At 43.0% G+C, this 16,383-nt stretch overlaps 2 protein-coding genes and 1 long non-coding RNA gene across 3 annotated transcripts in view; 2 read left to right on the top strand and 1 right to left on the bottom strand.

The window, feature by feature from the left end:
- DEPDC7 (DEP domain containing 7) overlaps positions 1-9,508 on the top strand; it is a 21,272-nt gene extending 11,764 nt beyond the window's left edge. The window contains exons 3-9 of the mRNA XM_051825607.3: positions 2,761-2,888; positions 3,689-3,878; positions 7,003-7,214; positions 8,260-8,402; positions 8,592-8,717; positions 8,813-8,891; positions 9,189-9,508. Of these exons, the coding sequence (XP_051681567.2) occupies positions 2,761-2,888; positions 3,689-3,878; positions 7,003-7,214; positions 8,260-8,402; positions 8,592-8,717; positions 8,813-8,891; positions 9,189-9,382 (1,072 nt within the window). The 3' untranslated portion in view covers positions 9,383-9,508. The remainder of the gene's footprint in view (positions 1-2,760; positions 2,889-3,688; positions 3,879-7,002; positions 7,215-8,259; positions 8,403-8,591; positions 8,718-8,812; positions 8,892-9,188) is intronic.
- Positions 1-16,383, bottom strand: part of LOC149128346 (uncharacterized) — a 27,900-nt gene extending 11,517 nt beyond the window's left edge. The window contains exons 1-2 of the long non-coding RNA XR_016230466.1: positions 16,257-16,383; positions 15,095-15,281 (exon numbers count right to left, since the gene is read on the bottom strand). This is a non-coding gene — a long non-coding RNA (uncharacterized LOC149128346). The remainder of the gene's footprint in view (positions 1-15,094; positions 15,282-16,256) is intronic.
- TCP11L1 (t-complex 11 like 1) overlaps positions 15,368-16,383 on the top strand; it is a 47,623-nt gene continuing 46,607 nt past the window's right edge. Inside the window, exon 1 of the mRNA XM_089327702.1 lies at positions 15,368-15,547. The gene's annotated coding sequence lies outside the window, so the exon portion shown is untranslated. The remainder of the gene's footprint in view (positions 15,548-16,383) is intronic.

The following is a 16,383-nucleotide window of genomic DNA, read 5'->3' as shown; positions in this document are numbered from 1 at the left end:
TTGACCTGGCCCAGCCCCGACTGTTACAGGACTTAAAGGAGTAAGCCAGTGGATGGGAGATCTCTGTCTCACCATTTCTTTCTCTCTGGCTTTCAAATCAGTAAAATCATAAAGAATTGACACACAAAGCAGCATGAGAGCGGGGGAGGGTACAGACAGGCAGGGGGAGAGCCCTGTCACGGGTCATCTCTAGGATCCACCAAGTGGCAGATGAGAAGTGTGAAAGGCGTGTGGGAGCCAGAATGTAGAGGGCCTCATGTGACATCCTACGGGATTGATGAGTCTTCATAATTTGTAACACACGTTGGGGAGGCTACAGAAAGAATTTAAACATGATGAGATTGTACAAGGAGCCTTCAAAAAGTACATGTAGAATGTATCATGAAGAAACTATGCATGGATTTCAAGATTTTTATACAAAAATAATGTTTAAATTCCATTTTCTATGAACTTTTTTTAAGTCCCCGTGAGTGTTAGGTCAATCTGGCAGTTGCGTGGAGCCTGCTGGGGAGCGCTGGGTAGGGATCTGTTACAATACCGCCGGCTGCAGAAGTGAGGGCTGAACTAAGCTGCCTGGGGGGCAGGGGAGTCATTCCAGGGGACACTGGGGAGCCAGCATTGTGGGCAGCAGCAGGTGAAATGGATGTGGGTGGTGAGAACGTTGTGGACTTTGTTATTTATCATGAAATACTCCTCAAACAACTTGAGCTTTTCCCGTTTTCTCAGCTACACTGTGCAGAGGGGACAATGTAATACAGACCTGACCTGAAGTTCTAGAGTATTTCCCTTTGAATATTTTTTTTAAATGTTTGCTTATTTTCATCAACTTGAAAGGCAGAGCAAAGAGAGAGAGCTCTTCCTTCCATTGGTTCACTCCCCAAGTGCCTATGACAGCCAGGGCTGGGCCAGGCCAAAGGTCTCCCACTGGGTGGCAGGGGCGCAAGATTGTCACTCATCATCTGCCGCCTCCCAAGGGATACATTATGATACATTATCCCTCCCAAGGGATTCATTAGGAACTGGATGAGAGCTGAGTAGGCAGGACTGGAAGAGGTACTTGGATAATGGGTGCAGGTGTCCGAAGTAGCAGCTTAATCTGCTGAGCCACAGTACCCACCTCACCTTCAAATATGTTCTCATTCTTTGAAGAATACGGAATCTGCCTCTCCATACAGGAAGCAGATATGAGGATAAGGGCATGGGGAACACTTTCAGATGCATTTGTATATGTATTTTGTATATGTATTTGAAACCCCTGGGACCAGATACATTTAGGAATTTGTAACTCTGCAGAGTTTAAAGAGGTTATTTTGGGGGCCGATGCTGTTTCACAGTAGATTAATCCTCCTCCTGTGGCACCGGCATCCTATGTGGGCTCCAGTTCTTGTCCTGGCTGCTCCTCTTCTGATCCAGCTCTCTGTTATGGCCTGGGAAAGCAGTAGAAGATGGCTCAAGTCCTTGGGCCCTTGCTCCTGGTTTTGGATCAGCTCAGCTCTGGCCATGGCTGCCGTTTTGGGGGGTGAACCAGCAGATGGAAGACCTTTCTCTGCATTTCTCCCTCTCTCTGTCTGTAACTCTACCTCTCAAATAAATAAACAAAATCTTTAAAAAAGGTAATTTTGTACATAGATCATTCGCAGGTAAACGATTATAGATCTATATTTGAAAATGAGAACTATCCAGCAAAGAATGCCCCAGAAATAGATATAACTAATAAAACAGTAAGCGTAATCAAGTTTTACTTATGTTTTAAAATTGGTGACTAAAATTTGGTCACTGAATTACTTAAATCTAAATATTTATAGGGTCAGTGTTGCGGTTTAGTGGGTAAAGCTGCCACTTGCGACACCGGCATCCTGTATCAGTGCCGATTCATGTCCCGGCTGCCCCACTTCCCATCCAACTCCCTGCTAATGGCCTGGGAAAGCACCAGAGGATTGCTCAAGTCCCTGGACCCCTGCCACTCACGTAGGAGGTCTGGAGGAAGTTCCTGGCTTTAGCCAGTGAATCAGTGGATAGAAAAGATCTCTGTCTGTCTCACCTGCTCTCTCTGTAACTCTAACTTTCAAGTGAATATATCTTTTAAAAACAATTCACATGACATAAAATTCATACTTAAAAAAATATCTAAATGGGGGCCAGCATTGTGACACAGTGGGTAAGGCCAGTGATTGCAACGCTGGCATCTCGTATGGGCATGGGTTCCTGTCCTGGCTGCTCCACTTCCCATCTAGCTCCTTGCTAATGGTCTGGGAAAAGCAGCAGAAGATGGCACAAGTGTTTTGGCTCCTGCAACCACACCCACACAGGAGACTCAGTTTAAGCTCCTGGCTTCAGCCTGGCTCTTTTGGCCCTCTGGAAGGTGAACCAGTGGATGAAGGATCTCTCTCTCTGTGTCTCTGTCTCTCTCTTTCTTCATCTCTCTCTGCCTCTCTTCCCCTCCCTCTCTCCTTCCCTCCCTCCCCTCTCTCGCTCCCTCCCTCTCCTTTCTCTCTTTCCAACTCTTGACTTTCAAATAAATCTTTAAAAAATAAAAATTAAGAAATCTAAATATTGAAAGGAGAATTTATTTACGCTATGTTTATTTAGACTTGAGAAAAAAGGTGTGGAGTGTTTTTATATTTTATTACACTCAGAATTTGTATTTGTTATGTTTTTGTTTGGAAAGACATAAATATTCTAGAAACTATTAGATCTCAAGTACTAAAATATTTCTGTGGCTATATTAATAAACAATAACTTATAAGAAATTTATTTTAGGAATGCAAATGCATTATTTAAGTCACCTGATCCCAAATCAACCAGTCTGGAGGATTTGTGGGAAAATCTGAGTTTGAAGCCTGCTAACTCCCCTCATGTAAATCTCTCTGCAACCTTGTCTCCACAAGGTAAGCTAAAGATGCACAAAGTGAGGAACAGAAGACTTGACTTCAAATAAAATTATTTAAAAGTTTTCAGTCTTAACCTTTACTAGAGCTTACATATTCCAAGTGCGGAGAAAGAGCACACTATGTATTAGAGCTGTTTCTATTAAGTTTTAACAGAAGTCCATTATCTTTAACAAACGCATCAGTGTTAGAACTCTGGAACACTGACTTTTGTCCTATCAGCTGGCAGAGGTTCAAAACTGAACTGTTTGGCGTGCAGATTTTTTTACTTAATCTGTTCTCAGATATTTCTCTCCCTAAGTTTTATTAGGTTAAAGAAAAATTTGAAAATTACATTAAAACATGAAGAGAATCTGTGTGCTCCTCCTTGTGTGTGGCGGTAGAATGCAGCTCAGTGACTCTCATTCCCCCTCCTTCCTCTGTGCCACTGTGGAAACCCTGAGTGACTACCCTGCAGCCAGGCATTTCAAACCAGCCCTTAGATTGAATGGATCATTCTTTCTTCCAGACTCCTTATTAACATGTTATATGACTTGATCTCTTATCTCTGCCAGATTGCTTTATACAGTACAGAGAATGAAAAGAATTCCTGTTGTCCAAAGTCTGTTCTCCTACACTTTAAACAAATCTTGGATTGTTTTACTTTGTTGGAAGAAAGCAGTTCATAAAGTTAACTTGTTCTTTTTGGTGTTGGAGGATGGGGACACCCAAACTTATTAGCTTAGACCTGTCTAGATAAATATTGTTGTGAACATGTAATATTTATTCCTACTTTTCACCTCCTCATTTTTCCTGTGTAGTTATTAATGAAGTATGGCAAGAAGAAACAATTGCACGGCTACTACAACTTGTGGATCTTCCACTTCTTGACTCCTTACTCAGACAGCAAGAGGTTGTGCCTAAAGTTCCCCAACCCAAGAGGCAGCCTGACGTGATCAACAGCAGTAACTACCTAGATCGAGCGATCCTCAAGGCTTACAGCGACTCTCAGTATGTGGAAGTGCATGTAATAATCAGTATGTTTGCAGGAAGATTATAAATAATGGCTTTAAGATAATCTTTTGAATTCTACTTTCCCTAGGATCAAATATGCATTGCCATTTGGTATAATCAGTATTTGAGAAAGAACACAATTAGTTAAAGTTAGGAAATAGTTTAAATTTCATTGCTTTTCCTATCATTTTTGTTTCACATGTTCACTTGCACATCAGGTAAAGTGATTATGCACCATCTTAGTTAAAATGTAAGACTGTCAGGTGTCTTCTGAAGATTTCTCAAAGGGACCAAGAACAAAATTAACCAATTAGGGGGTCAGTGTCAGTGGCACAGAAGGTTAAGTTGCACGGGGTGCCAGCATCCCATATGGGCAGGGGTTTGAGTCACAGCTGCTTCACTTCTGATCTGGCTCCCTGCTAATGGGCCTGGGGAAGCAGTGGAAGATGGTCCACGGCCCCAAGTTCTTGGGCCCTTGCCACCCACGTGGGAGACCCAGATGGAGTGTTTTTTTTTTTTTTTTTAAGTTGTTATTTTATTTATTTGAAAGACAGAGTCACAGATAGAGCCAGGGGTGGGGGGGGGGGTGGGTCCCCAAATGACAGCAATGACCAGAACTGAGCTGATCCAAAGCCAGGAGCATGGAGCTTCTTCTGGGTCTCCCACACAGTTGCAGGGGCCCAAGAAATTGGGGCCATCCTCCACTGCTTTCCCAGGCCACAGCAGAGAGCTGGATTGGAAGTGGAGTAGCCAGGACTTGAGCTGGCGCCCATATGGGATGCCAGCACTGCAGGCCAGGGCTTTAACCCACTGCACCACAGTGCCCCCCCCCCCATGGAGTTATAGGCTCCTGGCTTCAGCCTGGCTCAGCCTTAGCTGTTGCAGCCATTTGGGGAGTGAACCAATAGATGGAAAATCTGTGTCTTTCCTTTCTAAGTCTACCTTTCAAATAAAATAAATCTTAGTGGTTTTTTTAAATATAGTTAAAAAATTCTTGGAGTCCTTTTAACTACATATGCTTTTATACTCTTCTAGAATGCCTGTTAAATACATCATTTTAAATTAACTAGTTTTATGAAAGTAAGGGTCTCTCACATCTAGCTGCCATTCTACTAAATATGAATCTTACAGTTTGAAGATGAAACTTCAGGTGCTACAGAAATTAAGATTTTCCCCCCTTCGGAATAGTTCCATATTTCTCATAACTTTGAAACTCATCTCCTAAGTAATATTATGAAAGGTTAACATAGGGGCCCATTCTGTGGTGCAGTGGGTTAAGCTGCCATCTGCAGCACGGGCATCCTGGCTGCTCTACTTCTGGTCCAACTCTCTGCTCATCACCTGGGAAAGCAATGGGAGATGGCACAAGTCCATGGACTCCTGCACACATGTATGAGACCTGGAAGAAGCTCCTGGCTTCAGCCTGGCCCAGCCCTGGCTGTGGCATTTGGGGAGTGAACCAGTGGATGGACAATAACACACTCACACACACTTTCTCTCTCTCTCTCTCTGCCTTCTCTGTAACTCTGACTTTCAAATACATAAATATTTTAGGAAACAAAGTTAAAATAAGTCCTTATATTTTCTAGTTTATTTAACTTTTAATTATCTTGCTTTAGCAAATAATGTTCCACCCGCTTTAAGGAGATAGAAATGTTTGAAAGGAAAGTGACGTGCATTTTCAGTACTTCACTAGGGCTGCACTAAAGTGAACTATTAATATGCTAGCTGAATGCCAAGATGTAGCTGAAAACCTTATATGAAAAAGCAAATCCCAACATAGTTGTTCAAGTCTGCTCACATAATAGGAGGGTTATTCTACAAGAGTTTAAGTTACTTTTCTACAACCTAAAGTAACATCTGAAGACATTTTTAAGTATCTTAATTTTCACATACAGAGTCTGTATGTCACAGTGAAGGTCATCCAGCCCCATCTTACTACAAAGCCAATGAGGCTCGTGCCAGCGAGGGAATGACTTGCCTGGGATACTCATTTGGGTCGTGCAGAAGTAGTTGTCCTGAGTCCACGGCAGTAGAAGACACTGTTTTTAAACTGTATATATTAACAAATTGAATATTAAGAGCTAGCCATTTTATTTCTTGTAGCATTTTTGTAAAGTTACTCAGCTGCCATTTGACTAGACACGGTAGTTGATATTTAATTATTTTGAGACTTTTATCTTCCTCTGTTAGAGATGACAGTGAGAGATCATAGATCACACACATCCTCTGAAGAAGCAACCTTGTGTTGCAGAAATACTGGCCTAGGAATCAGACCTGGGTCCTGGTCCTGCCTGGGGCCCGAGCAAGTGACTTCCAGCTTCCGGATGTCCTTTTTGATGTCTGAATTGTAATGGATAGTTTTCTGTTTCAGCAAAAAAGAAAACGTAGCCAAATTGAATTTTCTATCTTTGATATGTGATCTAGCTATATATTAGAATGCTTATATATGGCCTAGTAGTTAAGATGGTGGTTGGGAGTGCTGGGGTTTGATTCCTGGCTCTAGCTCCTGATTCCAGCACTTGCTAATGCAGACCTTGTGAGGCAGTGGTAAGGCCCACCAAGTATTTATGGGAGACCTGGGTTGAGTCTAAGCTCTCGAGGGTATTTGGGGAGTGAGCTAACAAATGGGAGATGTCTGTCTAATTAAAAAAATAGATAAACTGGGGGCTGGTGCCGTGGCACTGAAGGGTAAAGCCTCGGCATGCAGCACACCAGCATCCCATATCAGTGTCAGTTCAGGTCCCCGCTGTCCCACTTCTAGTCCAGCTCCCTACTAATGTTCCTGGGAAAGCTGCAGAAGATGGGCCCTGCACCCACGTGGGAGGCCCAGAAGAAGCGTCTGGCTTCAGAGCTCCTGGCTCCTGGGTCAGCTCCAGCCGTTGCAGCCATTTGGGGAGTGAACCAGTGGATGGAAGACCTCTCTCTATTTCTGTCTATGCCTCTCTCTGTAACTCTTTCAAATAAATAAAATCTTTAAAAATTTAAAAAATTTTAATTAAGCATATCTTTACATGGATAGGCAGTTATCCTGGTGGCAAGCTTGAAATAGTAAATTACTGGTATTATGTTTGTTATTCCCTGCTTTATAAAGTAATCCTCCATTCTCTGTCTCACACAGGGAAGATGAATGGCTCTCTGCAGCGATCGACTGCTTGGAATACTTTCCAGACCATTTGGTGGTGGACATAAGCAGAAACTTCCCTGAGCAACCAGACAGCACAGACATGGTGAAGAGACTTCTGTTTGATGCCATTGGCAAATATTACAGTAGTAGGAAGCCTCTGTTAAATCATTTATCTGATGTTCATAATGGAATTGCAGAACTCTTAGGTAAGTGAGATCCTACCAGAGAGAATGTATCTTTTGGAGGAAATAGGAAAAGGTTAATTTTCCTCAACAGTAACAAAAAGAGCATTCATTACTTGAAGCCAGGAGTGGACCTGGATTAATCCATAGAAAGAATGCTTACTCCAAAATCTCTTTCGTTCATTTGGAAAGAGGCTTTAGTGAGCTCTGAAGTATGCAGAAATTTCTGGTTGCAACAGGAAAACACTCATTCATTGGAAGCCTAAACTGAGAGCAGCAATCTTTTTTGGTTTTAAGATTTACTTATTTGAAAGTTGGAGTTCAAAAGGGAAAGACACATAGTCCACATGCTGGTTCACTCCCCAAATGGCCCAAAGGCCAAGGGTGGGCCAGGCCAAAGCGAGGAACCAGGAGTTTCATCCAGGTCTCCTATGTGGGTGGAAGGGGCCCAAACACTTGGGTTGCCTTCTGCTTTCTCAGGCACATTAACAGAGAGCTGGATTGGAAGTGGGGCAGCCAGGACTTGAGCCAGTGCCCAAATGGGATGGAGGTGCTGCAGGTGGCAGCCTTACCCTCTATGCCATGCCGCCGGCCCCAGCAATTCTTTAGAGGAATGACCAGCACTAGCACCATGGCCCTTTCAGTCTCGAAGATGGCAGACATTCTGCTTTGTCCCTTCATCAGTGAGCCAGACATTCCACTTGGGCTGTTTAAAAAATTGGAAGTATCAGAAAATTCCTGTTTTTCTGAGGCAGAGATGGATAATCAGCATCTGCACATAGCATATTGAATTAATGAAAAATACAGGCTGGGGAATGTATCCTCAAAGCCAAGAGTTAGATTTAATGACCTAAGATACTGTGTTACAAGAATTTAGGCAATTAGTTGCCAACTGGAGAACAGGCTCTCTTTATGGTATGGGTCATTCATTGTAATTCCTAGTCTTGTTTTGGTTTTGGAAACAATTTTGAATAAATGTACTGTATGGTTTAAGCTACAACTTGAGTTTTATTCCCTTTAATATAGTCATGTTTGGTCAATTAAAAGCAGTTTTTTCTTTTGGCCAAAGTGAATGGGAAGACAGAAATAGCACTAGAAGCTACTCAGCTCTTTCTAAAGCTTTTGGATTCCCAAAGCAGAGAAGAATTTAGACGACTACTGTATTTCATGGCTGTTGCAGCACATCCTTCTGAATTGAAATTACAGAAAGAAGTAAGTCTTTTGTTTAAATGTTAATTGTATTGAGTATCTTTAGTACTCACAGGACCCATGTGTCAGATTATCCCATCTTTTTCAAGTATGCTGAAATGGAGAATAGCTATTAATAGTCCCTTTTCTATTAAAGGAAATAAACCTTAAGTCTTCTGAATACATAGTACACAGTGTGTTTTATTTTTATAGAGTGACAACCGAATGGTTGTGAAAAGGATATTCTCAAAAGCCATTGTTGACAACAAAAACTTATCCAAAGGCAAAACTGATCTTCTGGTACTCTTTCTAATGGATCATCAGAAAGATGTTTTTAAGGTATGCTAAATTTAACCACCTACAGGGTTAAATTTATTAGATTGCCAGATTGAAATGCATTTGAATAATGTCCTATGTCCCTTCTTTTTCTTAAGATTCCTGGAACCTTACATAAAATTGTCAGTGTTAAGCTTATGGCCATACAGAAGGGAAGAGACCCAAATAAAGATGCAGGTAAACTGAGAAATACTATTTTCAAAAGACAGATTCTTAGTGTTTATTTAAAGTATTTTGCTGTAAGCGTTTGCACTTCAATTTTAACTGAATTCTAAACATTCTCTCAGAGTTATACAAACTTAGCACAGAGCCTGTTTCATAAAGCAGCATGACCAGGCTTAGAGAAAATCAGCAGTGTTCATTTCTTCAATTCATCTTACAAAGTGGGAAAGAAAAACAAATATTAAAATATTGTTTGACTTTTGTTAAAGGAGCAGTGTCATTAAGTGAACTTTTCTACTTTTACATTTTAAGGATATATTTATTGCCAGAGAATTGATCAAAGTGACTATTTCAACAGCACACAGAAATCGACGAAAGACGAGCTCTTGAACTTACTAAAAACTATTGATGAGGACTCAAAACTGTCTGCCAAAGAGAAAAAAAAGCTGCTAGGTCAGTTCTATAAGTGTCACCCAGACATCTTTATTGAGTATTTTGGAGACTGAGTTTCTAATGTTTGTATATAAGTTGTGTATTTTAAGAATAAATAATGTATCTTAAAGATCCAATCATATTTGTAAGCTTGGAATTTCTAAATATGAAACTGTACCTAATAAAAATTCTTTTTATAATCTTATGTGTCAAAAACTGAGTGTTATTAAGATGACATATTGCTGTTGCATATTGTCCACTGTGTTCAGTGCTTTATAGAACATGATAGGAATTTAGATGACCTGTACTGTTTACATAAGAAAGTATTAGATAATAAGGAAGTCTATTACATATTATAAGGAGTGTCATTTGTATTTTGAAAAGTACTTAAAGATGCAAGGTAAGAAACTTATGCTATGACAGGAAAGCAGTGACAGATGGCCCAAGTGTTTGGGCCCCTGCACCCACATGGGAGACCCAAAGGAAGCTCTTGGCTCCTCCTGGCTTTGGATCTCCCCAGCTCTCGCCATCATGGCCATTTGGGGAGTGAACCAATGGATAGAAAACTGTTCTGTCTCTCTCTCTCTCTCTCTCTCTCTCTCTCTCTCTAACTCTTCCTCTCAAATTAAAAAAAAAAAAAAAAAATTGGGACCAGTGTTCAGCGGGTTAAAGCCCTGGCCTGAAGCACTGGCATCCTATATGGGCGCCAGTTCTAGTCCCACTGCTCCTCTTTGGATCCAGCTCTCTACTATGGCCTGGGATAGCAGAAGATGGCCCAGTCCTTGGCCCCTGCACCCACGTGGGAGACCCAGAAGCTCTTGGCTCCTGGCTTCGGATCAGTGCAGCTCTGGCAGTTGCGACCATCTGGGGAGTGAACTAGTGGATGGAAGACCTCTCTTTCTGTCTCTACCTCTCTGTGTAACTCTGTCTTTCAAATAAATAAAATAAATCTTTAAAAATAAAGAAACTTAGGCTATGATAAAATGAATCTTAATCTTTTTAAAGATTTATTTATTTGAAAGTCGGAGTTATACAGAGAAGGAGAGGCAGAGAGAGAGAGAGAGAGAGATAGGTCTTCCATTTGCTGTTTCACTCCCCAAATGGCCACAATGGCTGGAGCTGTGCTGATCTAAAGCCAGGAGCTTCCTCCAGGTCTCCCATGTGGGTGCAGGGGCCCAAGGACTTGGGCCATCTACTGCTTTCCCAGGCCATAGCAGAGAGCTGGATCAGAAGTGGAGCAGCCAAGTCTCGAACCGGTGTGCATATGGGATGCTGGCACTGCAGACATCCACTACACCAAAGCGCCGGCCCCAAATGAATCTGTTAATTACCATGAATTGTAGATAAGTCAGAAATCAGACTTCTAATGCTTCTGAAACTTCATCTGTTTAAGCTTATTGTGGAAAATTTCAAGTGTATATGAAAGTGGGGATAATGGGATATCCCAGGTACCCATACTGACAGTTGTGAACTCACAGCCAATCTTGTTTAATCTGTTCCCCACCCAATCCTTGCTACCATCCCAGTGACGTATCACTTCCTGAATAAAATTTCAGTGTGTATTTCTGAAAGGACATTTAATACATTGACAATATCCTTATGAGTCATACAAAAACAGTTTTTTAGAATCAAGTATGCAATTAGTGTTCAAATATTCTGATGATCTCAGATGATTGAGTTTATTCAAATAGACATCCAAATAAATTGGAATTGTTAGTGTGCTTCTTAAAGTCTTTAAAATCTGTAGGTTCATCTCTCTCTCCCCACCCTCTTTTCTCTACTCCTTGTCCCTCTTTGCTAGTCGCTATTGATGAATTTCCTATATTCGTGATTTTGCTAATTTTAAGTTTGGGCTATCCTTTATTGTATTCCATTGTGCCCTAAACTTGTAAATGGGTCATTAGAGCCAAAGTTTTAAACAAGTTTTAAACTTTTTATTTATTTGAAAGGCAAACACAGAGATCTGTTATCTGCTGGTTCATTCCATAAATGCCTATAACACCTGGGGTTGGGCCAGATTGAAGCTAGGAGCCAGGAACTCAGTCTGAGTCTCTTATGTGGCCAGCAGTGACTCAAGTACATGAGGCATCACCTTCTGCTTCCTGGTGCACATTGGCAGGAAGTTGGCATTGGGAGTAAGCGTGCACTTGAACCCAGGCACTCTGGGTTGTGATGCAGTCTTATCTGTTACACTAAATACCCCTCGCCCTCTCCTAACACATTTTAATCAAGTTAATGATTATTTTGGAATGAGTGCACACTGAAGGTACATTTGGTAAACAATATAATACAGCTTAAAATACAATTACAACTTGAAATTGTTCAGCCTTACAGCAAAACCAAAAGGTAAGCAAATGAGATTGAATTTTAGCCATTTTTTTTTTCAAATTATATATTTGAAGAGCAGAGCCATGGGGAGACAGGGAGAGGAGGAGAAATCTTTTATCTGCTGGCTCACTCCCCACATGGCTGCAGTAGCCAGGTGTAGACCAGGCTGCAGCCGGGACTCTGGAACTCCAACCTGGTGTGTCATGTGATTTGCACAGTGCATTAGTAAGGAGCTGGGTTAGAAGTGGAGCACCTGGGACTCCCAGCACTCTGATACAGGATGCTGGCATCATAGATAGGTAACTTAACCTGCTGAGCTACAACATTGGCCCCCTGAATTTTATCTTTTTTCTCTTTTAGAGAACTTACTTTACACCTGTTACACCACATAGCATGTTTTAAACATTGGCATAGAGGTACAAAGTTTATTAGAAACAATATATACTATTACTTAGTCTTCAAATATTATTGTACTTCAATTTTCATAAGCTGACAAAGCATTCATAAAATCATCTGCAGACTAGTTCTAGCAGACAAATATCACTTTGAAAGAGTTACAGAGGGAGAGTCAGATCTTCCATGTGCTGGTCACTTCCCAAATGGCCACAACAGCCAGTGCTGTGTCAGGCTGAAACCAGGAACTTGGAGCTTCATCCAGTGGGTCAGGGCCAAGTTTGGGCTACCTTGCACTGCCACTCATTAGCAGGGAACTGGATCAGAAGTGGAGCACCAGGACTTGAACTGTTGCCGATCTGTGATACTGGCACCACAGGCAGTAGATCAACCTGCCATGCCATAATGCCAGCCCCAAAATGACATTTTTAAGTAGACGTGACTTCTAAATTGACGAGGTCTGTTTTGCAATGATTTCTTGTATGAGTGGTAACGGTGCAGCTGGAGGCTTCTTGCACCTTTGCGTGTTGAGAACCAGCAATAGGGGTGAACTTGTGATTTTTGAGTCTACTGCTCTTGCTGCCTGCAGATGTCAGGCCAGGCATCTCCCTGTGTTTGTCCACTGAGTGTCAGGATTTCTTCCAATAGCTTTTTGTTTGTTTTTTAAAAAACACTTATTTAAAAGAGTTAGAGATCTTCCACCAGCTGATTAATTCCCTCCAAACGGCTGCAACAGCCGAGGCTGGACCAGGCCAGAGCCAGACACTTGGCACTCCACCTGGGATTCACACATTGGTGGCGGGAGCCCAGGTACCTGGGCCATCCTCTGTTGCCTTCCCACGTGTGTTACCAAGAACCTGGATTAGAAGTAGAGTAGGCGGGACTTGAACTGGTGCTTATATGGGATGCTGGCATGTCATGTTGTGGCTTAACGCACTGTGCTGTAACACTGACCCCTTCTGATAACTTTATGGAATGAATAAGAATAACCTCAAGGAATGTGTGCATGGAATCTTCATCAACCCAGTAAGAATACAGGACTCTGAAAACCCCCACAGTTCTGTCCAGATTGTTTCTTTGCAGCACACTGAAGGCATGTAGACTTCAGCCGCCTAACACCATGATGGACAGGCTTGCTGTGGGTCGCACCCTTAGGAAATGTGTGCTATGGACACCACAGTGCACATGGGTTCTACATACACATGCCTTGCTTGGCCTTGTGTCCCAGGTCCTACATACACATGCCTTGCGTGGCCTTGTGTCCCAGGTCCTACATACACATGCCTTGCGTGGCCTTGTGTCCCAGGTCCTACATACACATGCCTTGCGTGGCCTTGTGTCCCAGGTCCTACATACACATCACCTTGCTTGGCCTTGTGTCCCAGGTCCTACATACACATAACCTTGCTTGGCCTTGTGTCCCAGTCTGCATGCTTTGTCAGGTGGGAGGGAGTCCTGTGGAGCACAGACAGCTGGCAGTACTGTTAGCAGTGGACCTTTAGGAGCAAGGGTGTCACATCTGACTGCTCCTTTCTCCTCAGCTCCTGGATGTACTTGTATGCACCCATCCTGGTGCCCGGCACACTGAATTTTAACTATTTTAACAGACTATTACTGAGAAGTAGGGAAAGAAGTTATGTATCCAAATACTTGCATATCAATGACCTTTTTTCTCAACTATAACGGATGCTCACTAGTCTTTAAATGAAACTTAAGGACTAACATCTGTACTGTATATATGATACCAATTTGCCTAATTAAACAGAATATCAGGTTTTTTACATAGGTAAGATGGGAAAGTCCCTCTCTACAATGAGGCAAGAGAATAGTTCATGATTTAGTTGTATATAGGGAGTTTTCAGAAATAAGCTGCTGATCTCTGCTGTGGCCAGGGAGTGCAGTGGAGGATGGCCCAGGTGCTTGGGCCCTGCACCCCATGGGAGACCAGGATAAGTACCTGGCTCCTGCCATCGGATCAGCGCAGTGTGCCGGCCGCAGCGCACCGGCTGCAGCGCACCGGCCGCGGCGGCCGTTGGAGGGTGAACCAACAGCAAAGGAAGACCTTTCTCTCTCTCTCTCTCTCTCACTGTCCACTCTGCCTGTCAAAAAAAAAAATAATAAAAAATAAGCTGCTGAAACTGGTAAGACCAATCAAGTAGGCAGAGCAGCTATATGCTGTCTGATCTGCAATCCGGATTTTGCACATAATTGAGTAGCATAATTATTTGGCAACCAAAACTCTAACACCTTCAGGGGAAAGCAGAACTAATTGGTTAGTTATGTTCATGCCTCTAGAAGGCGCAACATTCTACTAGAACAGTTTCATGGAAAATATGCTAGTAGCATGACAGTTTACCTAACTTCATTAGAATAAAATTTTAAGAAGAATTGCACATGTTCACTGCAGGCATCAGGAAGGTTTGAAACCAGGTCTAGTGCTACCCTGAATACCTTGAGTAGACTTCCTGGATCACTAGAACGGTGAATTACCGGCTGCTGTAGGCCCTCATGCATCTAGGACACCTTCTTGGGGACCCATCCCTGTGTATACTTGTATACCTCATACCTGAGTGATTCTTGAGCCTTGCTCCCACCCTAACAGTGGATAAGAGTAGGTCCCTGGTCCAAGGGCAGCCTCCCTGTAGGCTGCCAAGACTGCAAAATGAGCTTGGCCAGTTGAATTCTGTAGAGGTATGTCTAAAGCATGAGGGCATAGCGAGTAAGAAAATCCAACCTTGGGCCAGCTGTGGCTTAGCAGGTAAAGCCACCACCTGCAGTGTCAGCACCACATATGGGTGCTGGTTCAAGTCCTGGCTGTTTCATTTCTGATCCAGCTCTCTGCTATGGCCTGGGAAAGCAGTAGAAGATGGCCCAAGTCCTTGGGCCCCCGCACCTGCGTAGGAGACCTGGAAGAAGCTCCTGGCTTTGGATCAGCCCAGCTCCAGCCATTGGGGCCATTTGGGGAGTGAACCAGTGGATGGAAGACCTTTGTCTCTCCCTCTCTTTGTAACTCTACCTCTCAAATAAAGAAATAAATCTTAAAAACAACAACAACAACAACAAACCTTCAAAGTAGAGGGAGGAGTGGAATAGACTATAGGGAGAAGCAGCGATGTGATGAAAGAGAGCCCTGTGTTCCAGGAAGGCAACAGGCTGGGAGCTGAGCCCCGGAGCAGCTGCGTCTTTCTCCTTCCAAGTCCAGCAGCCTTGCAGTGCACTCCCTTTCAATTGAGCAATTGGAGTTTCCAGTCCCTGCAGCCAATGATGAAAGGAACATGTGTCAATGTATTTAAAAGAAACAGGTTTCAAACACCCAAAGCTTACAGGTTAATCATTCCAAATTAAATCAGTAGTTTTGGTATGGTCACAGCATCCTCTCCAAGAGAAACTTGGGTTTTATTAATCCATTGATCCCAATGAGTGAAACCTGGTGATACTAATCCTTCAAGGAAGGTAGAGGACTCCTACTCTGAGAGGCATGGATGGAGCTGTAGCCGGGTTGCAGACTAGAACACCTGGTAAGGTTTTACGCCTTCTTGTGTGGCATCACCCCATCCCCACCCCGGATTTGGGATGGATAGTTTTAGAACCACTGTCCCCCAGATTCTAAGATGTTGTTAGCATTAACAAACACTAATTTGGAGACTTTGTGCTGCGAAGTCTGTACTCAGTGAGAACTGAGTGTCTTCTTTGAGGATCTCAGCTGTTCCAGTTGAACATCTTCAGGGTTTGGGGATTTTTCTCTCCTAAAGGGAATCTTCATCTGAGAATGTGTGTGTGTTTAAGGGGACATTCTTACATGCTAATTGATAAATGGTTTGAGGGTGCTGTATTGCACTCAACCAGTAATACTTGAGGAATAACTACCTACATATCTATTTAGAAAGTAAGAGTGTTTGCAAGCACTAATTCTCCCTTATCTGTTTTGTGCTAATTAATTAAGTGTAATGGGCTGTAGGTAGGAGACTTCATTTTAAGGCGTAATTACAAATGCACCGTTAGCAAGACTCACATACCTTGCACTTTTTAAGAACGGGTACAGGGGCAAACTATCAGTGTAGTTTGGAAAAAGCCCAACAGTCACGGCCCCGGCTCGGGGGCCGAGGCTACCAACTGGGCTTCCCTTGTCCGGGTTCACCGGGAGAACGCTGATCCTTTCTGGAACGCTCTGAGCGCTCACCGCGTGGGAACTGTCCACACCCGGAGGAGCCCTTAGGCGACGCTTACCTCCGGCCTGCGGGCGTTTCAGAGCTGAAGTCTTAATCTTCCAACAGACAACGGGCAGCAGCCCAAGAAATGACTCAAAACCCAAACCAAGTCAGCCGCTGAGGCTTGACTGTCCGCGTGGTGGGCG

The sequence above is a fragment of the Oryctolagus cuniculus genome, chromosome 1 (assembly GCF_051225735.1).
Source record: "Oryctolagus cuniculus isolate XC-2025 breed Fujian yellow rabbit chromosome 1, ASM5122573v1, whole genome shotgun sequence".
NCBI classification, from domain to species: Eukaryota; Metazoa; Chordata; class Mammalia; order Lagomorpha; family Leporidae; genus Oryctolagus; species Oryctolagus cuniculus.
The sequence above is the reverse complement of the archived record's forward strand: the minus strand, read 5'-3'. Positions and strand labels throughout refer to the sequence as shown.